This window comes from Berghia stephanieae, chromosome 7 (genome assembly GCF_034508935.2).
Source record: "Berghia stephanieae isolate SIO BIC M18660-M18661 chromosome 7, UCSD_Bste_1.3, whole genome shotgun sequence".
Classification (NCBI taxonomy): Eukaryota; Metazoa; Mollusca; class Gastropoda; order Nudibranchia; family Aeolidiidae; genus Berghia; species Berghia stephanieae.
In genome coordinates this window covers 30,884,789-30,904,962 of record NC_088366.1, presented here as the reverse complement: position 1 = coordinate 30,904,962, position 20,174 = coordinate 30,884,789, and the positions used below count along the sequence as shown (strand labels likewise).

General features: G+C 35.1%; 1 protein-coding gene and 1 long non-coding RNA gene across 4 annotated transcripts in view; both read left to right on the top strand.

The window, feature by feature from the left end:
* LOC144977054 (5-oxoprolinase-like) overlaps positions 1–20,174 on the top strand; it is a 73,583-nt gene that overhangs the window by 46,387 nt on the left and 7,022 nt on the right. Inside the window, exons 22-29 of the mRNA XM_078921781.1 lie at positions 2,802–2,912; positions 4,314–4,415; positions 7,423–7,597; positions 8,461–8,645; positions 9,793–9,939; positions 10,995–11,129; positions 12,135–12,284; positions 14,169–14,243. Of these exons, the coding sequence (XP_078777907.1) occupies positions 2,802–2,912; positions 4,314–4,415; positions 7,423–7,597; positions 8,461–8,645; positions 9,793–9,939; positions 10,995–11,129; positions 12,135–12,284; positions 14,169–14,243 (1,080 nt within the window). The remainder of the gene's footprint in view (positions 1–2,801; positions 2,913–4,313; positions 4,416–7,422; positions 7,598–8,460; positions 8,646–9,792; positions 9,940–10,994; positions 11,130–12,134; positions 12,285–14,168; positions 14,244–20,174) is intronic.
* LOC144977055 (uncharacterized) lies at positions 14,494–18,817 on the top strand. Of its 3 annotated transcripts, none has more exons than XR_013646226.1 (2): positions 14,494–15,257; positions 17,744–18,817. It is a non-coding gene; the product is annotated as an uncharacterized LOC144977055 (long non-coding RNA). The 3 variants fall into 3 exon arrangements; XR_013646227.1 differs by lacking the exon at positions 14,494–15,257 and adding an exon at positions 15,269–15,886; XR_013646228.1 differs by lacking the exon at positions 14,494–15,257 and adding an exon at positions 15,893–16,109.

Genomic DNA, 20,174 nt, shown 5'->3' with positions numbered 1-20,174 from the left:
CTACATTATTTGCAAAATTATATATATTTTTTTTAATCTTTCCATGTGATTTTACATGCCCCCAAAGCACTTATTTTCCCTTTTAGTTTATGTATGCGGTGCTAACATTTATTTTCTCAGTTCTTCTCCAGATATTCCTGTCATTGAAGAGTTTTATTTTTTTCAGTTTTATGTTTTAACCACATCCAGGCAGCGTTCGATTTTACCTTAAACATACATTAGATTTTGTTATTTTTACTAAGAGGGCAGTAATGTTGATGCGAATCGGACTTCAATGAATTCCAATTCACATCACTGGTCGTTGCATTCCTGATGAAAGAGAATAGGTCTTTTCTCCAGCACAGTGGCAACAAATTTTGATAGATTAAGATCACCCCCAACTTCTCTTCAAGTTTGTAAACTGAGACTTCAAAGAAAAAAATTGTTATCAAGAAGTTTCAGGTTTGGTACTATTTTTTATTAGTTGTGGATGATCTTAATAATTAATATAAGAACAAAATGAAAAAAAAAAAGGTTTTGTCAGTATTTCGGTCACAAACTGTTCTACTTGAGGATAACCCAATTGGGTAGAAGATTTTAAATCTACCAACGCTATAACAGTGCAATGGACCTGAACAATTTTGTAAATAAAGCCTTTTCACTTGAAAAAAAAATTCTCAATATTTGTAGAGTTCATTGGTTGAGCATTAATCTTGTTCTAAAATTAGAAAACTTGTGGATTCTTGGGGTTGGAACTGTTTGTAGCAAGGGTGATCGGTATGGCAGTTTGGTTATAACCAAATATGACATTTACACTTGCAGAAAATCAGCTTCGCTGTTAAAGTTTCAACACTTTTTAAAAACAAATTGATCTAACTTTCTGTGTCCAAAAATTATTGCCGCAATCTGCAAATACATGCTTGATTTTGTGTCAATTTTTCTTTTTCTACTCTTTTAATTGGTTGGTTTTAAGGACAACAGCAGGCATGCTATCCTGCATTATAAAAAGGTTGAGACAAAGTTAAATGGATGTTGTTTTTTTTATTTTTATGATAAATAATTTATTTAAAGATCGTTCTTTTTAAAATATTTTTTTAAAGACATAATCAGCGACATTGTGTGTGGTTTGTACGTGAGATTGGGAAAGTGAACAAATGAGTTTTGAAAAATTATGGGGTTGCACTCTTGTCCTAAATACCGTCCAATTAGTTAAAGCTGTATTTTTTTTATATTTCCCAGATTGTTACCTAATGAACAAAGAGTGGTGTGAATACCTTGCGTACTTTAATATTTTATGTTTAGGTCTCATGACATTTTTTTTTAAGTGATGTGAATATGCCTCCAGTTTTCTTTTTTCTTTTTTTTTTCTTTTTTTATTTTTGTTTGTTTGCTTTTTTTTTTTTTTTTTTTTTTTTTTTTTTTTTTTTTTTTTTGTGGGGTTCCTTCTTTTTTTGTTTTAGTTCCTCTGAATGGATGTGTAGTGATACAGATAGTCAAGTTGTGTAACGTCTCATCCCGATTAAAAATCATGTGATTTTGAGTATAGCTTTTTACACACATCTCTGCACTCTATTCAGGTGTAAATGAATACCCAGGTTGTAGATTAATTGATATTATTGTAAAAATGCAAGTATTAAAAGGGTTCGGGAAAAGGTGACCTGTATGAAATGGACGTTTTGTTCCATTTGACACACTGTGAAACACATTGAACACCATGAAATGGGGGAAATGTGATATATTAAAGTTCATATTTATTTTGTTTGTAGATAACCTTTGATATTTCCTTGAATGGAAGATCACAATTTGAATTCTCTGACAGGTCAAATACAAAACGAATCACATCTATATTTTTTAAAAAGCAAGATATTTCAAATGAGGTCTGTGATTTTACAAAATATTTCTATATGGTGCCAAAAACACAGAAAAATACAAGTGTGAATAAGAAAAGTAGAAAAGGTATCTTTTGCCGCGATGTCAATGTTTAGCAATTAATTGTCGCCATCAAATTTAAAAAGGAATCTGGTTTCCCTTAGTAGATTTGATTGCATCTTGTTAGATTTTGTCAGTGTAGTTTTAAAATGATTGACAATCTAGAAATCGATGTGACTGTGACCCACTGCTTATGTCATATTGGGATCATGAACCACGTGTTGAAATGTAAATTTATTATTTTATTCAAAGTGTTCTAATTGAAGTTACCAGCAAGTTAAGAGACTATTGTCATTATTGGCCAAAAAAAAAATAAATGAATGACTATTGATTAACCTAGGTCTTATATTTTTTAAATAAAAATTCAATTTTCACCATATATAACCAACCCGACATAAGACTGTTTTGAGGTGGTGAGTCCCATTGATCCTAACAGGAGGATTATTTTATGTGGGAATTTTCCGAATTACCCCCCCCCCCCTCTCTCTCTCTCTCTCTCTCTCTCTCTCTCTCTCTCTCTCTCTCTTCTCTCTCTCTCTCTCTCTCTCTCTCTCTCTCTCTCTCTCTCTCTCTCTCTCTCTCTCTCTCTCTCTCTCTCTCTCTCTCTCCTTTTTTGTCATGATTGTTTTCATGTGTTTTGGGGCTTGGTTTGTTTGTTTTTTTTTGTTGTTGTTTTTTTAATTGTGTTTTATTTATTCATTTTATTTTTATCTATTACATTGGTTTTTGTGTTGTTCTTTTCTTTAAATTGAATTAAAATATTTTCTGACAGGTTTTCATTTCATTTTTAATGACAATGTTTTACTTTGCAATTTACCTTTTGAAACCTGTAAAATAAACAAATTTAAATGATAACATTTTAAAACTTGTTACCCATTTTACCTTATCTTCAGGAGCGTCTAGATTTTAGCTGTGCTATGTTCGGACCTGATGGTGGTCTGGTGGCCAATGCCCCTCACATACCAGTGCATCTTGGAGCCATGCAAGAAACGGTGCAGTATCAGGTGGGTGGATGATGTGGCTGGTATTGTTTTTATTGCTTGTAGTGAAGTTGAAGAATAAAGTATTCTTGAACTCCAACTTTTGGAATTGCAGACAAGTTCCCTTTGCCGTTGTTGGATCATTGTTAAAGTGAAACTAAGATACTGGAATCTGGGAACTGTAAAAAGTATTCAACAAAAATGAATATAATAGCTTCAAAAAATAACAAAGTTCCAAACATGGAACATTTCAGGCTCAAAACCCTTCTTCAGCCAACAACAGCAAAAAATGAAAACAAATATACACTACTAAACAATGACAGATCTGTCGTCAATCTGGCTTTTTAGTAATGTATTTATGTTTTCATTGTTTTTTTGTTTTTGGCTGAAGATGTATTTTGTCGATTTTATTAGTTGATTCCCTTCAATGATCTGGTCTGTTTCGGGTTGTTTCACTTCTTGCAGGCATATGATATTGAGATTGTATTTCTTTAAATCCTAGTATTAGACGATAATCAATGCACATTGAATGATGCAATAGTTATTTGCAATGATTTGAGCTTTTACATACAGTGAAATATAATTGTTCAGTTCCAGTTTTAATGTAAACACCAGTGAAAATGATATATCGATAATTGATCACTCACTCGCATTAGTGCATCTGTCCAGGAAAACTACCTATTCTATTCCTTCCTTCATCGAAAAACACTATTTGTTCGAAAGAACATGCCACCAGATTATGATTTAACACAAATTAAATCACTAACAAGTCGAACCAACACACACAATAATTCACCTTTAGATTTACATGTGCAATGAACTCCAATCATGGAAGTCCACCAATAATAAGTAATAAGGGTATAATAACTGGGGTTTTTTTTCTATCTGTTTAAATTCATTGATTTCTGAGTGAATAACCAATGAATTACGAGGATGGGGCACCCTTGACTTTCCTTGTGGGCCAGAGAGGTCACTTATTTGTAAAAGATGGAAAGTAATTTTTAAAAGAAAGAATGTTTTCTTAAAGCTACACAGGAAAATAAGTGCTGCTTGAGAATATCTGACGAGTGGCTCATTTGATTGTCCATTTTTTGGACACATATTGACTCACTTGACAGGTATAAATGATTAAGTGGCTGTAGGCAATGACAAAGGGGATGTCTAATTAGTCACATTTTATTTATGAAATTTGAATTATGTGGGAGAAATATGGATTATTGTGAAGCATATGAAGCCTTAGTTTACTTTATAGTGCTATATAGTTATTCCTTTGTCTTCCTTTGGAATAGACCCTAAAGACTAATTTCTTCCTGAGGATGAAAAGAGAGCATTTTCATTGTTTGTTTTTGATCTCATGGAAATGTATCAAATTATTGTGCTTCATTTATTCATACATTTATTTGCTTATTTTAATCCATTCTACAGATGCGACAACTGGCAAACAATATCCATGATGGCGACGTCATCCTAAGCAACCACCCCGAGGCTGGAGGGAGCCACTTGCCAGATTTAACTGTTATCACCCCGGTGAGTTATCTTGCCACAAAAATATGTGACCAATTGCCTCAATACAGTGTTATGTAGGGGTTAAGAAGGTGCAGGAACTTAATTTTCAACGTTGAGTATGAAATTTGAATGAGATAATGAATAATCTATTGAAAAGAATGAATGTCATTTTGTGAATTGTAAATAGCTGAAATAAAGTTTAGTTCTGTCATTTTGATTTTACATTCAATTTCTAACATGAATTATATTTGGGTTGATAATACTACATTGTGACGGTCAGTCACACATATTGGTATTTCGAATAAGGATTTGGTTAAGAATGTTCACAAAACGGACGTGCTTCAAGAGACACCAATCTTTTTGCACACAAGGTGTGTTGATAAATGATTACACTGAGTGAGTCCACTCTGATCATGTCAAAAGATATTTTGTACCCCACTGGTAGCGTTTCCTTTAATTTTGGAACCCATTTTGACACTGACATGCTCTGAACTCTTCAAAGGATGCAAACCTAAGCGTTTTCTCTGAGAGCAGTGATTAATAGTTATGTGATTTGGACTCGGGGAAGAGCAAGGAACCAGATAGACTTTATAGCAGTATCATCAAGATTCAGAAATGGCATATTAAATTGCAAAACCTACCCAGGCGCCGATGTAGACAGTGACCATGTCCCAGTTGTTTGTACAGTAAGGATAAAGTTTAAAGCTATTCAGAGAACAGCTGGTAGAATAAAGAGGGATTACAGGTTATGCAAAGACAATGGCATACAAACAAAAATGAGAGAAGAATTTGAAAATGCACTCATGATACAAAGCCAAAGTGAACCTGATAACGAAAAATGTGAAAAACAATTTGATATATTCCAAAAGTGTGTCAAAGCAACTACAGAAAAGCATTTACCAATAGCTCAAACAAACAGCAAAAAGGAATGGATGACAAATGAAATTCTAAACCTATTTGAAGAAAGACGAAAATGCAACAGAGGGTCTGCAGAATACCAAACATTGAACAACCACATTAAATCCAAATGCATCGAGGCACACGAGAACTATCTAGACTGGAAATGCTGCGAAATCGAAAGAGAATACAAACCCAACCCCCAACAAGCTCACCAAAGAATAAAAGAACTATCAGGGAAAAGGAAAAGCAAAGCAGCAGGAAGTTGTATCCAAAACAAACAAGGGGAACTGCTATTTGAAGAACAACATATAGAAAGCCGATGGGTAGAATACATAGGCGAACTGTACAATGATCCAAATAGAAATGAACCACCACTGAAATTCAAAGAACCATTAAGCGGACCAAACATCACCAAAAGTGAAATTGAACATGCCATGGAACGAATGAAGGATGGTAAAGCAACAGGCCCTGATGAAATATCTGTAGAGGTATTAAAAAGCCTAGGAGATCTAGCAATTGATGAACTTCACATATTATTCAACAATATATACAATACTGGGAAAATTCCAGAAGATCTCTGTAACTCTATTTTCATAGCAATACCAAAGAAAGCAGGTGCAGTCAGATGCGAAAATTTTAGAACTATAAGTTTAATAAGTCACATCAACAAAATACTGTTGCGTATAATTATCAACAGGCTAAGGAATAAGATTAACCCCGAAATCGCAGAAGAACAATATGGATTCCAACCTGACAGAGGGACAAGGAACGCAATATACCTCCTCCGTGTTTTAAGTGAAAGAGCTATACAGGTTCAGACCCCACTATACCTCTGTTTTGTCGACTACAAAAAAGCTTTTGATAGAGTACGCCACGAAGAAATACTAAAACAACTGCACTCCATTGGCGCTGATGAGAAAGACCTCAGACTCATGCAAACATTATACTACACCCAGCAGGCATCTATCAAAATCGGAAACTCTACAGGAAATTCCATTCCTATTAAGAAAGGAGTCCGTCAAGGGTGTGTTGCCTCACCAGATCTGTTTAATCTATACCAGGAAACAATCATGAGGGGCATAAATAATATGGAGGGAATAAAAGTAGGAGGTCACAACATAAATAATATAAGATACGCAGACGATACGGTACTCATTGCAACATCAGAAATCCAACTTCAAAAGATTGTTGACAAAGTGGTAGTAGATAGTGAAGCCAAGGGAATGGAAGTGAATATCACCAAAACAGAATGCATGGTAATACAGAAAAACCCCGAAAACAACAACACCTGCAATATAACGATTCACGGCGAGCAGCTTACCAACGTAGAAAGTTTTAAATACCTAGGTTCAATAGTGACAACAGATGGAAGATGTAACCGAGACATACGAGCAAGAATAACTCAAGCCAAACAGGCCTTCATGGACCTGGGAAACATTTTGAAAAACAAACAGATGTCGTTCGGGATTAGATTCCGAGTCTTGAAGTGCTACGTGTGGCCAATCTTGTTTTACGGATGCGAAAGCTGGACTACAAATGCAGAAACACAAAAGAACATTGAAGCTTTTGAAATGTGGTGCTTGAGAAGGATGCAGAGAATATCGTATACCGCACACAAAACGAACGAAGAAGTGCTAAAACAAACATACCAACAAAGGAAACTAATGCCCTTAATAGTGGATCGACAACTATCCTTTTTCGGACACATAGTAAGGAAAGATAAGAATGAATACCTGGCAAGTTGTGGAAAAATACCTGGTAAACGCGCCCGGGGGAGACAAAGAAAAACACTCATAGACCAACTGAAGGGCTTCACCAACCTAACAATCCAAGAGCTGTTTGAAAAAGCAAGAGACAGGGAGGAATGGAGAGAGATAATTCATGCAGTATCCGAAGCCTGGACCAGGCATGGAACCTAGAAGAAGAAGAAGAAGAAGCCTGAGTCATATCTCTTTAACTGCCCTTTTAATGAAAACTTTACTGATCACCCATATTGTAATATAAGTTGTCAATGAGAGAGCTAGGATTTGTCACTGTCTGTTTGATGTTAGAGAAACTTGGATAACTCCAGCACCATAAATTTTATAGCTCTGAAGGGCATTTTTAAAACTTGTATTTCTAATTGCAGGTTTTCCACAAGGCATCTTCAAGACCAGTGTTTTACGTGGCCAGTCGAGGTCACCATGCTGACATTGGTGGCATCACCCCTGGCTCCATGCCCCCACACTCCACATCCATCTTCCAAGAAGGTGCTGTCTTCAAATCTTTCAAATTAGTAGAAGCCGGAGAATTCAAGGAAAAAGGTAATTTGGGGAATAGAGAAATTATTAACAGTGCAACTGAATTTCTTTGAAATTGTATTTTCTTACATTGTTTATCAGGTTGTAGCTGCTTACATTACTGTTTTCTCAAAAAGAAGAGAAGCAGTATCAGCGATGCAACTCTGGCTTCATTGAAAAGAGGCCATTACTCTGAAACACATGGTAACTTAGTTTCTAGTCTCAATTTTGGCAGTTTTGTGTGTGTGTGGGGGGGGGGGGGTTGTTTTTTTTTTTGTTTTTGACAAAATGGAGACATCTTACATTTGAAATTTTATGATTTATCGATCTTGAATAACGTTTTCATTTAAATATCCTTTTCATCACAAACTTAGCAAATTTTTAATGGCATCCCCTCTCATTTGAAGTCAATCTGCTATTTGACTGATGAGATCGAGTTGCAAGAGGAACGAAAGATATTTCAAATATCGCTGGTCGAATTGATACCCACAACCTTTCAATCCAAAGTTCCTTTAGGAGAATTTGTCAAATCTAAACAATCAGAAATATTAAAATGTCTTTAATAACACAGCTTTATATTCAAGTGAGCTGAACAAGACTGACTTATAGTTTTCAATATTGAGAACCAGTAATCTCTCTTTAAAGAGTACTAATGGTTGTTATATAAAGAAAATGAGAATGAAACAAATAGCTTCTTTTCTTTTGCATATTGACACGCTCATGAATACATTGTTTATTATTATAAAGTAGCACTCAGTAGAAAAATTCAAAAATATGTCTGCAATCTTGAAGTTTATACCTATTGTTTGTGCTTATTTCTTCATCCAAGGTATCCGATGCCCGAGAGTTTGTTTTCAATCTTTACATAGTACTTTTATCTCTCTAAGAGTTGATTCAAGCCTTAAATGACCCAGCCAAATACCCTGAGAGCAGCGGCACCCGTAACCTCCACGACAACCTCAGTGATTTGAGAGCCCAAGTGGCTGCCAATCAGAAAGGAATTCGACTTATCCTGGAGTTGATAGATGAGTATGGTCTAGATGTCGTACAAGCCTACATGAAACATATACAAGTAAGTAGTTCTAATGTTGCTTGGTTCTACCTTGTTTTCATTTTTTTTAAATGTTGCTCATACTGTAAAACTTCATTATACCTCGGCTACACTGACAGTATTGGCAGTCTCAAGAATTTGATTTGATTTTGTCAAGGGACGATTGTTGACTTTAAAAGCTTTGAGGAGCTACCTGTTAAATAATGGTAAAATATAAAGTCTCAAAATGATAAATTGTTAATGATTCACACCTAAACTCTTCATCAGCGCAATGAACAAATAACACAGAATGTACGTTGGTGCAAACATTTTTTTTTTCATTTTGCAATTTGTGTGTGTGAAATTTATTGTTACATGTGTACAGTTGTAATGTTGGGAAACAATATTATGTCTCTGCAACTCATCTCCAAAATCCAGGCTTGCTATTGCCTCAAATCACCTTGCTGATGGAGGTTTGGAAAAGAATTCAGCTTGAGAGAATTTGATTTGATTTATTTATGTTGTAGTGAACAGAATAATATTTCACTGAAACACTAGTTCATTTTTTTTGTTACTGATTTTCTTCAATGCCAGTTCAATCTAAGAACATTTGAATATCTTTGTTGGTACAATAAGTATTTTTTTCACAGATTTTGTAATATGGAGAATGTACTCACCAATGTACTGCCGGTTGGTCGTATTCAGATATAACAGGATTTTAGTTATTTTTATCAAAGAAAAATCTCTTTGTGATAAGTCATATTGATGTTGAAGGTGAGTGACATAGTAAGTTTCAATTGTACTTGTACTTTTTTTACATAGATAACTGTCTTATCTCTCAACAAATAAGTATTTATTGTGTTAATGGTATCAGTGGCCGAGCATTACAGCAAATAGACTTGTAACAAAGTCAAGTTGGTGAGCATGTTCATTGATTGAAGGAAGAACAATGATTGCAGAACTCTTGACCCTGTTATTTGTTTCTTTAAGTAATGCATTTTTACACAATAATCTATTTGTTATAGGTGTGAATTAGTGTGAATAAAGTGGTTGATTTTGGTAGGATCGCCAATTCAAGTAGGATGCCTAATAGAGGCGGATTTATTGTGTATTGTCTTTAATATTATAGAAAATGAGGTCATATCACTTAATCTTTTTTTTATTTATCTGCATTGATGTTTTCCCACAGGACAATGCAGAGCTGGCAGTGAAGGACATGCTGCGTGGGATTGCCAAGAGAACCAAGGAAAGGACAGGGAAGACACAGCTGTATGGAGAAGACTTCATGGATGGAGGGTTCAAGATTTGTCTCAATGTCAGCATCAATGAAGTTGAGGTTGGTGATGGAACCAAAAACTAAGGAGGCTAATCAGGCCAGTTAAGACGTAAAGAAATAAAAGGAGTATAGGTTATTTTTAGTCGCTTTATTGTCATTACATTTTGGTTGGTAATTATAGACTCAATTGAGTTATTGCAGTGCATTGATGTGGTTCACAGACCATACAGAATACTGTTTTCCTGGTAGGGGTTCCTACCTCCCATAGTGGGCAGGGAGGTACTTATTGTGTCTTCTATCCCCCTATATCTGTTTTCCAACTAGCATTCTGTCATTGTCGTGGAATGAGATTGCTTGGTTTTGTTCTGGCTGGGAGGGAAACAGTCAAATGCATAGTTATTGTTTTGGGAGATGATATTTTTTTTCCTTGTAAATCATCTCTCTGTTATGTATTATTATATTTGTTATAATTTATAATGTGAGCATTTGAGTGTATTCCTCTTAGTGGGGGCCGTGCTTGTGTCCAGATGAAACTTATTGGTGATCTTAAACTAAGTACATTGGTGGTATGCTCTTGGAATCTACATCTGATCCCTATTTGTTCCCAGTTCCCCTTTGTCTTACTTTTTCTTGGATGCTTTAATTGTAATTCTAGAACTTTTTACTATCCCATTTTCTTCCTTTTTACTGGCGCTGATATAACCTAAATGTGTTGCAAGCGCCGTAAAACCCTTAAAAACAAAACAAACAATACTGTTTTCCATCCCAGTTTCTCTTGACTGCCATGATTTTCTTTTGTTTGCGATAGGCATCTCATAGTTACTCAAGATCTGATTGTGAATTTAGATATATTGTGTTATCAACCCCCTTCCTCTGTAGTGTTAAGCAGTGAAAGTAGAAAATTGATTTAAACGAGCTTGAATAACCAATGTACTTTTTTTAAACTGCAAAATCTGAAGTGTTCTCATTTTGGTAATTTGTTTTTTTAGATTTTATTTGCAACATTTTGTTACTCTAATTTGATACCAGATTGAAGTGATTCATCACAAATTTTAAAAAATTCCGTATTTAAATTGTTGCCCTTTTTTTTTCTTTTTTTTTGTCTATAAATTCAGGGCACAGCAGTGTTTGATTTCACAGGCACATGTCACCAGGTCCACGGAAACATCAACGCCCCAAGAGCGATCACAATGTCTGCCATTATTTACTGTTTGAGGTGTATGGTGGGCCATGAAGTCCCTCTCAACCAAGTAAGATGTGTGATTTCTAGAAATATATAACAATGGGAAATTGAATGGACGCTTCAATTTAATTTAATAAACGAAGCAGATAATGTGGACATTTCAGGTTTTCGCCTTGATCAACAAATCATTCTGAATGAAACACTGAAGATGAATGAGAGATGTGAGAATGGCATTGTTAAGGTGAATCAATTTATAGAAGGAATTGAAAATAGAATATTTTCCTGAATTTATTTTAATACTTAAGGCTTTTAGCACAAAGCTTTGATGTCTTGACACCTACAGCTCTCTCGTGCTAATTAAAATAGATAATAACAAGAAACAGAAATGACCTAAAATTTGAAAGTAACAAAACCAGCAACAAACAAATCAAAACAAAACAAAAATAAGAAATGAAAAATATGTGGATGGAGCAGACACTTGTATTGATGATGATAAGAGAAGATATGTAGAGGTACCCTCCCCCAACCCCACCCCTTAATAGAATGAGTCTCCAAAAAACAATCACAATAAGTGGGAATTGCACTCTGTACCTATTTGGTATACAACCCTCCACTTGGCTCAAATAAAGAACCCTGGGTTGGGATCTTTGATTTGGTATCAAGATAGGTACCTGTTAAAACCTGTTAGGTATCAGGTGACATATAAGGCCTCTCTATGATATTCACTTTAACTGTCAGACTGATAAAGTAATTGATATTAAAAAAATAAGTAAATAAATTTTAGAGGAAATATAAACTTTTAATACACGACTTTTTTTCTTTTTAAAAATATTTTTACAATTTGAATTTAGCCCTTCTATTCTAATTTTGTATTGTTTAAATTGAGATTTAGTTGTGTTTTCAAAACTCTTTCTAAGCTCTTGATTAAGCCAAACCAATACATCAATTGTTTTCAACATTTTCTTTATATATGAGCCATCTTTACTCTATACTCTTTTGCTTTATATCCAAATTGGCTCATTTAAAAAGTCATAGATTATGTTAAAGATCACATTATTTTAATATTTTTCAGGGCTGTCTGACTCCTATCCGAGTTGTCTTACCTAAAGGAAGTCTCATAGATCCATCGGAAGTAGCTGCTGTGGTAGGAGGTAACGTCCTCACTTCACAACGCATAGTGGATGTAGTCCTCAGGGCTTTTGGTGTCTGCGCAGCATCTCAGGTATATCTTTCAATCGAAATTCTTTTTAATGCGTTGTATTTGTTAACGATATAAATATAAAATAAAATAATAAAATAAAAATAAAATTCCCTTTAATCATCCCCAAGGGGAAATTTGTCTTTAGGGTCTATTCCAAGGGAAGACTGGAATAACCCAGGCGTCAGCCGCAGTGCAGCGCCGCAAAGTGAGCTAGGGCTAGGTGACTTGCTCAAGGCCACACAACGCAGCGGCGGGTGATCGAACTTGTTACCTTTTGGATACGAAGCAAAGACCGTACCGCTGAGCCACGCTGCCCCTATTTATGAACATTTATAAAGTGCATTTCCATGGATTAATCATGCTCAATGAGCTTTACTAAAGTGTTTCATTTATTCCCATAATTCCATTTCATACAGTAACAATCGCCTGTTCGGCATCCTCTCAGTATTAACACTTAAACAATACCCATCACTGTGCTTAGCCAAGTCCTCATTCACACCTGAGTCAAGTGGGGTATTGTGTCTAAAGTGGACACAACATCAGAACCAGAATTTTCAACTCTCTGTCATCCATCTGGTCACTGATCATGCTAAACATTGCTTGACTTTTGTGTCAAGAAAAGACACCATACCGCTGAGCCACCGAATCACACACATTGATGTTACTGACATAGTAAGAGCATACGCCTAGGAGGTCCCGATTACTCAACTCACCTCATGAATAAAGGAACAGATACTGATACAATTATTGTTTTGTCTGGGTATTATGGCTCTAAGGGACGAGGTAGACTTACAATTGAGATCCTTGTAAAATTCATTTGGGTTTTAAACTCTTCAAAGGAACAAGTGCTTATATAAATCTTGGATTATAATTGTCTTTCTAACCACCGCTCCTGCTGTCCATTGCATTGAGCAGTAATAGGGTAGCTTGGTGTTTTAGACATTATGGAAAGAATTTTGCTAAAGACTAGAATTCCATCAAAAGAGTAAAATGCAAATATTGCAGCATGAAGTCCAAAATAAAGAAAAACAATGAAGAGGTAGAATTTAGCGCTCTAATTCAATTAAATTGACAAATGGTGTGGACATTTTGGGTTTCCCCTTCATCAATTGATAGAGCAATGAATAAGGCAAAGAAAACTAATGTGATAGTAATGGTTATTAATATTGATGAATACAATGATGATAATTATCCCACATTTTTCTCAGTTGTAGGCATAGCAGTATGGTCTTTGCCTTGTTCTCAAAAGGTAAGTTCAAATCTTAGTGCTCTGTGTGACCTTGAGAATATCACCTTGTCAAACTCGCTTTCAGTGCTACACTGCAGCTGACAGTTATTTCAGTCTTCTCTTGGGATAGACCCTAAAGAAAAAAGTTTCCCTATGGGATGAATAAAGGGAGGTTTGTTTTTTTTAATTGACTTTGGGGGGGGGGGAGGTATTTTATATTTTATTCATCATACTCACCGTAGATAAAGGGTAAACCTGAAAGGTCCACTTTGATATTCTTTGTAAACAGATTGTGCTAACTAACTAGAGCATTTTAATGCAATATCCACTCAAAGCACTTTACAAGGGGTCCCTAGCCCACAGCAACACTTAACATGTAGGACAAGACATGACACCTGTTAGGTGATATTCCATTTTTTTTTTTGCAGGGACAGTGCTGTTAACAACCAGATACTCATTTTACTCCTGAGTACAGTGAGAGAATGTGAGTAAATCGCCTTTTCCAAGGACTCAACTATGCATCGCTCAGAGTGGGTCTTGAACCCAGGACCTTCCGATCTGAAGGCCTGAGTCATACCACCAGACCACATAGTCACACTACGGAAACTAAAATAAACTTTGGCTTCTTGAAGGGCTCTTTTTTTTACACTAAAATAATCAATTTTTTCTTCCCCCAGGGCTGTATGAATAATGTGACATTTGGGGACGAGTCCATGGGATATTATGAGACAGTGGCTGGTGGAGCAGGAGCGGTGAGACATTTTTTCTTTACACCAGAGCATCCAGACAAGAATTTAAATTGCCTTTGTGAGCTTTTAAATTTCAGAGTGATATCCAAAGTAAAATCAGTTTTAAAACATTGATCTATTTCTTAACTGTTTTGAGTTCAATATAAATGAAAATATAGATAAAAGATTGTTCTACAGCTCATTCATATCAACAGGAGAGTCAAAGCATAATACATAACGTTAACAAAATTAATTGAGCGCCTATCTCCACATCATGGTTGAAGTGGTGCTTTACAATAAATATTTGACTTGAGGTATTTTAGATTTGGGAAAAATTAATGTTATAAAAACACAAAGTATTAACTAATACTTTAACAAAATAAAGCACTTGGTATCTTAACTTAATCATTTTATTGTCAGTCGTCTTCTTCTGATCATATGTCTTTTAATCTTGAATCCCATTTCGAAGATGAAGGTACTGTCAGTCATGACTTGAAGCACTTAATAGTGTGAATACATATAGAGCAGTAAAGTTAGGTGCCCCAAACGTAAACACGGTCTAGAAGCACGTGGCAGACCACATGTTCCTGTCTTGACAGCTCACGTTCCAATGTAAATTATAGAAAAAAATAACCTTTAAAATTTGGCTGTTATGTGGCAAAAGAAACACATATTCATAAATACTCGATCACGCGTCAAATAGTATCTAAATATTGATTTTTTATTAAACAAATCGTAAAATTTATCAAAAATTACTGTCGGTCTATTTTTAGACCACGGTCAATCTCATTCTCCAAAATCAATGCGCTTGTGTGAACAAAACAAGAACTATTTGAAATCTGGTTTTCGGAATAATTTAGCCATATACAAAGAATTTAAATAAATAACTATTTTATTTGTACGTATTTGTTTTTAACTGACTGTGTATTATCTACAATTTGAACGACAAAAACGGGAGACCTGTTTTGTGCGCAACGTTGTCCGGCTGCTAAAGTTCCTAATTCACCAGAAAAGAATGGCAGTCCAACTCATGCAAAGGTAAGATGCCAATTTCAGTGTTTGAGTTTGTAATTTGTATCGATTGGTTTTGAGAGCAGGAAACGATTTAGTTCAATGTTATTCCATAATAGCGTTAGGGTATTTAACTTTGGATGTCTCACCGGCATAATTTTAGAATGCTTTGTTTATTTGTTTTCATTTCACTTCGCAATTTGACTGCTGTCAGTCATTACAGTTACAGTTACAGTACAGCTTCACTCGCCGATTCTCACTTACAGAGTTTACGTTTCCTTCACTCATGTCTGCTTCATGCTCATACAGTGAGTGATTCGAATACTCTGTGAGAGAACACACTTTTCGTAATTTATGACATTTTATGGGTAACGTTTACAGTCTAGAACGTGTGTCAGTGTCAGCGTCAGTCCTAACTTGACCGAAAAACAAAACAGAAGGGAACAAAAAAAAAAGCAGACACCCCCCTCCTCAGTAGTTGAAATCTCAACAAAAGTTGTTTTTTTAAATCCTCATCTTTCGTGGCGCGTAGCTTTCACCGCTTGTCATATTTTATTGACTCTCGCTCTTTCCTGACCTGATAATAGATTTCGAAACAGTCTTCATTCTCTCATTATCTATTCATGACTGGAACTGGAAAAGGAACAAGACAAAGGGTCTCTGCCACCGATTTTCAATATCTTGTGTTGTTTGAGGGATTTAAGTTGGTAGCCGTTTTTGCCACATAAGACTTTTTGTTATTGTTTTTGCTGAGAGTCGATGGGATAAGGAATGGCAGAGAGGGAGGAAGGGGTGAAAAAATGAGAATGTCTGGGAAAAGAAAATGTCCCACTCAACCCCTTCTCGCATCTTTGATATTTGGCAGGTGTCAAACTACATGTATGACGTTTTGGATCTTCCAAGCCGTTTCGCCTTATTTGGTCGGTAGCTGTGTGAAAGAAAACATACAATTGTAAAATGCAGGGAGTGCGGTCTGATATTTTCGTCGTCGCTATGATTATTCCCAGACAGGGTCTGCCAATAACGAAAATTGGTTATTCCCAGACCGATAGAGGAAAAAAAAAAAAACAATATTTTTTTATTAAAAAAAAAAAAAAACAATTTTAAGAAATTCATGCTCAGAAACGGAACAAGGCCAAACAAAAAAGGAGAAAAGAATAGACTCGCTCAAAAAAAAAAAAAAGATTTTTAAAAAAAAAAAGGGGGGGGGGGAGCGATTGAATGAATCTGTGCAGCTAAAATGAGCAACGAGTTTCCCTTGGCTCAAGAGAAATGAAAATGAAAAAAACTGTGTTTAAGTTTTTGTATGAGTGTTGTGGGGGGTCGTGGGGTTTTGTTACAGTTTTATACTTATACACATCCCTGTTAGTTCAATCTATTTTGGGGGTAATGATCAAGAGGGGCCTGGTCCCACAACTCTTTACGGATTTACCTTGGATTGAAATGAAAACTAAACTTCTCTGATTACTTTAGATTACCTAATTTTATTTCATACGTTTTTTTATGAAGAAGAAGCTTTTTAGGATTTTGTAATTCATAGGAATCACCATGATAATGTGAAATGATGTCTTATCTAAATTTTGCCTGAGGAATGATAAGCCAACAATTTTGAAAAGCTCTCTCTATTGATCGAATTATCAAAAATCTTATTTGTGATCAGATATTTTATTTGACTTTAAAGTGAAATCTAGAGGCATTAAAAAATATTCAATGTTTATTAGACTTTTCTTATGTGATCAAAAAGTTAAATACAGGAAATACTGATCAAATGAGTTCACCAGAAGGTAAATAAAAGCCCATTTTTAAAAGCTAATCGACATTGGTTATGTAATCTTGCCTTCATGATCATAAATCTCTGATAAAATTAGACCTGACCCAACGGTTTTAACAACCTAGTGGTATCTGAGTTCCAGGTCCATTATGTTTTCTAATGTTTTTATTGAATAAGCAAACCATTAAGAAATAGGTCATGTCTATATATTCAACATTGAATGGTATTTCTTCTTACATTGAAATAAGTGGATCTTTAGAGTAATAAGGCTCATGGAACTGGAGTTATTCCTGTTTCTGTAACATGAAGCAACAGACCTTAAATAGTGCTTGATAACTTTCTTTAAACAATAAATGGTATTTCATCTTACTTTGAAATAATTGGTCCTTTAGAGTCATAAGGCTCATGGAACTGGAGTTTTTCCTGTAACATGAAGCAACAGACTGTAACAAGTGCTTGATGAACTCTGAATAAGTTGCACATTTACATTTTACTTGTAGAGTTAGATCCAGTTATTCATTCAAACATTGCTATCTTAATTTCAAATTGGCATTTAATTAATAATAATAAATATAAAGTTAAATAAATCCAATGATAATAATTGATAAAATAAGATAATTATAACTTTTATTCATTGGTTGGTCCATATGAATTTTACTTTATGATTTTGTGTGAGATGATATTGCTTTTTATGGGACCATGGGAAAATGGTTTAGGATGCCATGCTTATCTTTTTTTTCAGATCTAAATAACATTACAACAAGAATGAGTCTCTGCATTCCTTTAATTGTTCTGGAAGCATTGGCCTGCCTATACCATGGGAATTAAACAATTTATATTCAGGAAGAAGTATCATTATTATTATTATTATCATCATCATCATCATTGAGTCATATCCTTCAAGATTATCAAAATGGCTTTCATTTGTTACTATATCTTATAGAGTTCCTCATATATCATTATGGACCCTTCTATGTTTTTTTAATGGAATTAATGTTTTTATTCTATATTCTTCATAAAACCTCTCAGCTTTATTGACCTACCAAGTATAATCTAGAGACTAGAGAGCGGTGATTGAGAGAACAGGACCATATTTTGCTTTCGAGCGTTTCTTAATTTTAAAAGCAGCTTACTGTAGTTTGTAAAGATTTTTAAAAACTTTTTTCTAATGACAGCGTCTAATACACGTTAAGACCAATGCATTTCTATCCCTTTGTAATTTTTGGCAGTGGTATCTCCATTTTAATGGTATTGGCTCCTGTTTCTTTATACAAATGCCCTGTGAGCTTGTTATACACTCGAAAGAAACATTTACATAGGGAAGTCAAGAAGAATATAGCAAAAGAAACCCGCTTCCTTGGTTATGAATAAGAAATTTAAAAAGAAATAGGCAAATATCTCTTTATCTTGTCTACCATTTAACTTTCTAATTATTTTTAAAAGTTTATTATATCCTTTTCTATATTTATAATTTAATTTATCAACAAGATAAGAGTACTGATGAATCTATTTATGTAGCTGATTTGTAATGGTAGTAGAATTTGATAGATGGGACCATGTGATGTTGCATATCAGAACCTTTCTTAATCAAAGCTTTTGCTAAGGCTCTTAAATCACAGATTTAAAAAAATGGAACTACACAGTTTCAGTAATAATTATCAATTTTCTTTATTTTTTTTCTTTCTCTTTCACAGGATGAGAATACAAGCATACCTTTATAATGGAGAAACATCTTATCTATATTTTTAAAAATGATTTTCAGTTTGAATAACATGAATATGAATGAAATGACAATAAAAGTGATATAAATTTATAATCTGCTTTTAATTTATTTCGATTTCACAAGTTGTGTTATGGCCCTCAGATACGGCAGGACGGGTGAGACTGAGAACCAGTCCTCACAATAGCACTAGAGGTCTTGTATATGCAAGATGTGATTTCCATTGATGCAGTTTAAAGACTGTCCTGTTTTTATTCATTCTTGTGCACGCTGTAGGTTTTTTGGGTTGTTTTTTTGTTTTCTTGTTTAAAGAAAGATTCTTTGTGCTTTTTTCTTCAATCTAAGACTTGATTGAATTCTGACTCAATGCAAATCAACTTTGTACCAACTCCAACTCCTCAATTTCAAATTACAATGAACTTGTGCGCCCTTCCTTCTCTGTTAACCTACAGGTTATTGGATATGCAAGTTTAATACATTTACGTCTACCACAATGATAGACTAGCAATTTATCTAAATATCTTGCATTCGTCTTTTGTAATAACTTTTCATTCTGGGTTACACATGAAAGTTAGCAATGCCGGGTTACAAAAGTACTTTGATATTAAAAAGATCATCATCCTAACATTCTAATCTTAATCTTTGTCATCTTACTTTTTTTTTTATATGTTGCCAGGTGTAAGACTTATTAATTATTAATTTTGCAAGTCATCATCATCATAGCTTGTCGCACCAACACCAAACTCACTCCACAGCATTGGGGAGCAGACTCTTAGGTCATGGTCAGTGCAGCTGAGCCCATCCTGGCATTCTCTAAGGATGTCTGCTCTGGGCATTCACATGTACACAAGCTAGTCTCAACCAGCCCCCACTTTTTCATGCCACCAGTTGTTCTCACAAGTTTTGCCCGTGCTGTGTTCAGTGTTACCAATTCATTCCTGGGGAGCTCGGTTCCGTAGGACAGTTCTTCTCTCGGATCTCCAACAGCTTCATTTGCATGATTGTCCCACTCTGTGTGGAAATCCTGTATACAGCTGCATGGTCAGGGTTGATGCTTTCTTCCGTCATGAAGCTCTTTCTCGACTTCAGTCTACTTTTTATTGGGCTGTGGTCATGTTGGGGTGCCTTGGGTCCATTTTCTGTTTATATTTCTGGGCTTTGGAAGCAGTGGCTCTTCGAATGTGGGGAGGTGCAATGCCAGCCAGCCGATGGAGGACTGGAACTGCAGTCGGTTTCAAGTTACTCTAATGATCCGGCAGGTGTTATTTTGACATGGCAGGATCTTACTCAGACTGGTGAGACCTTTTCGGCTGTTGAATAGCAGAGGGCTAGTATGGTTGTCCTGACTGTTTTCTGATCTGCTCCCCGTGTAAGTTTTTCTTCTCTTTTCTTAGGAAGTTGTTTCTTTTGGCCACCTTTGCTTTTGTTTTCTTTGCGTTCTGAGAAAAGGACA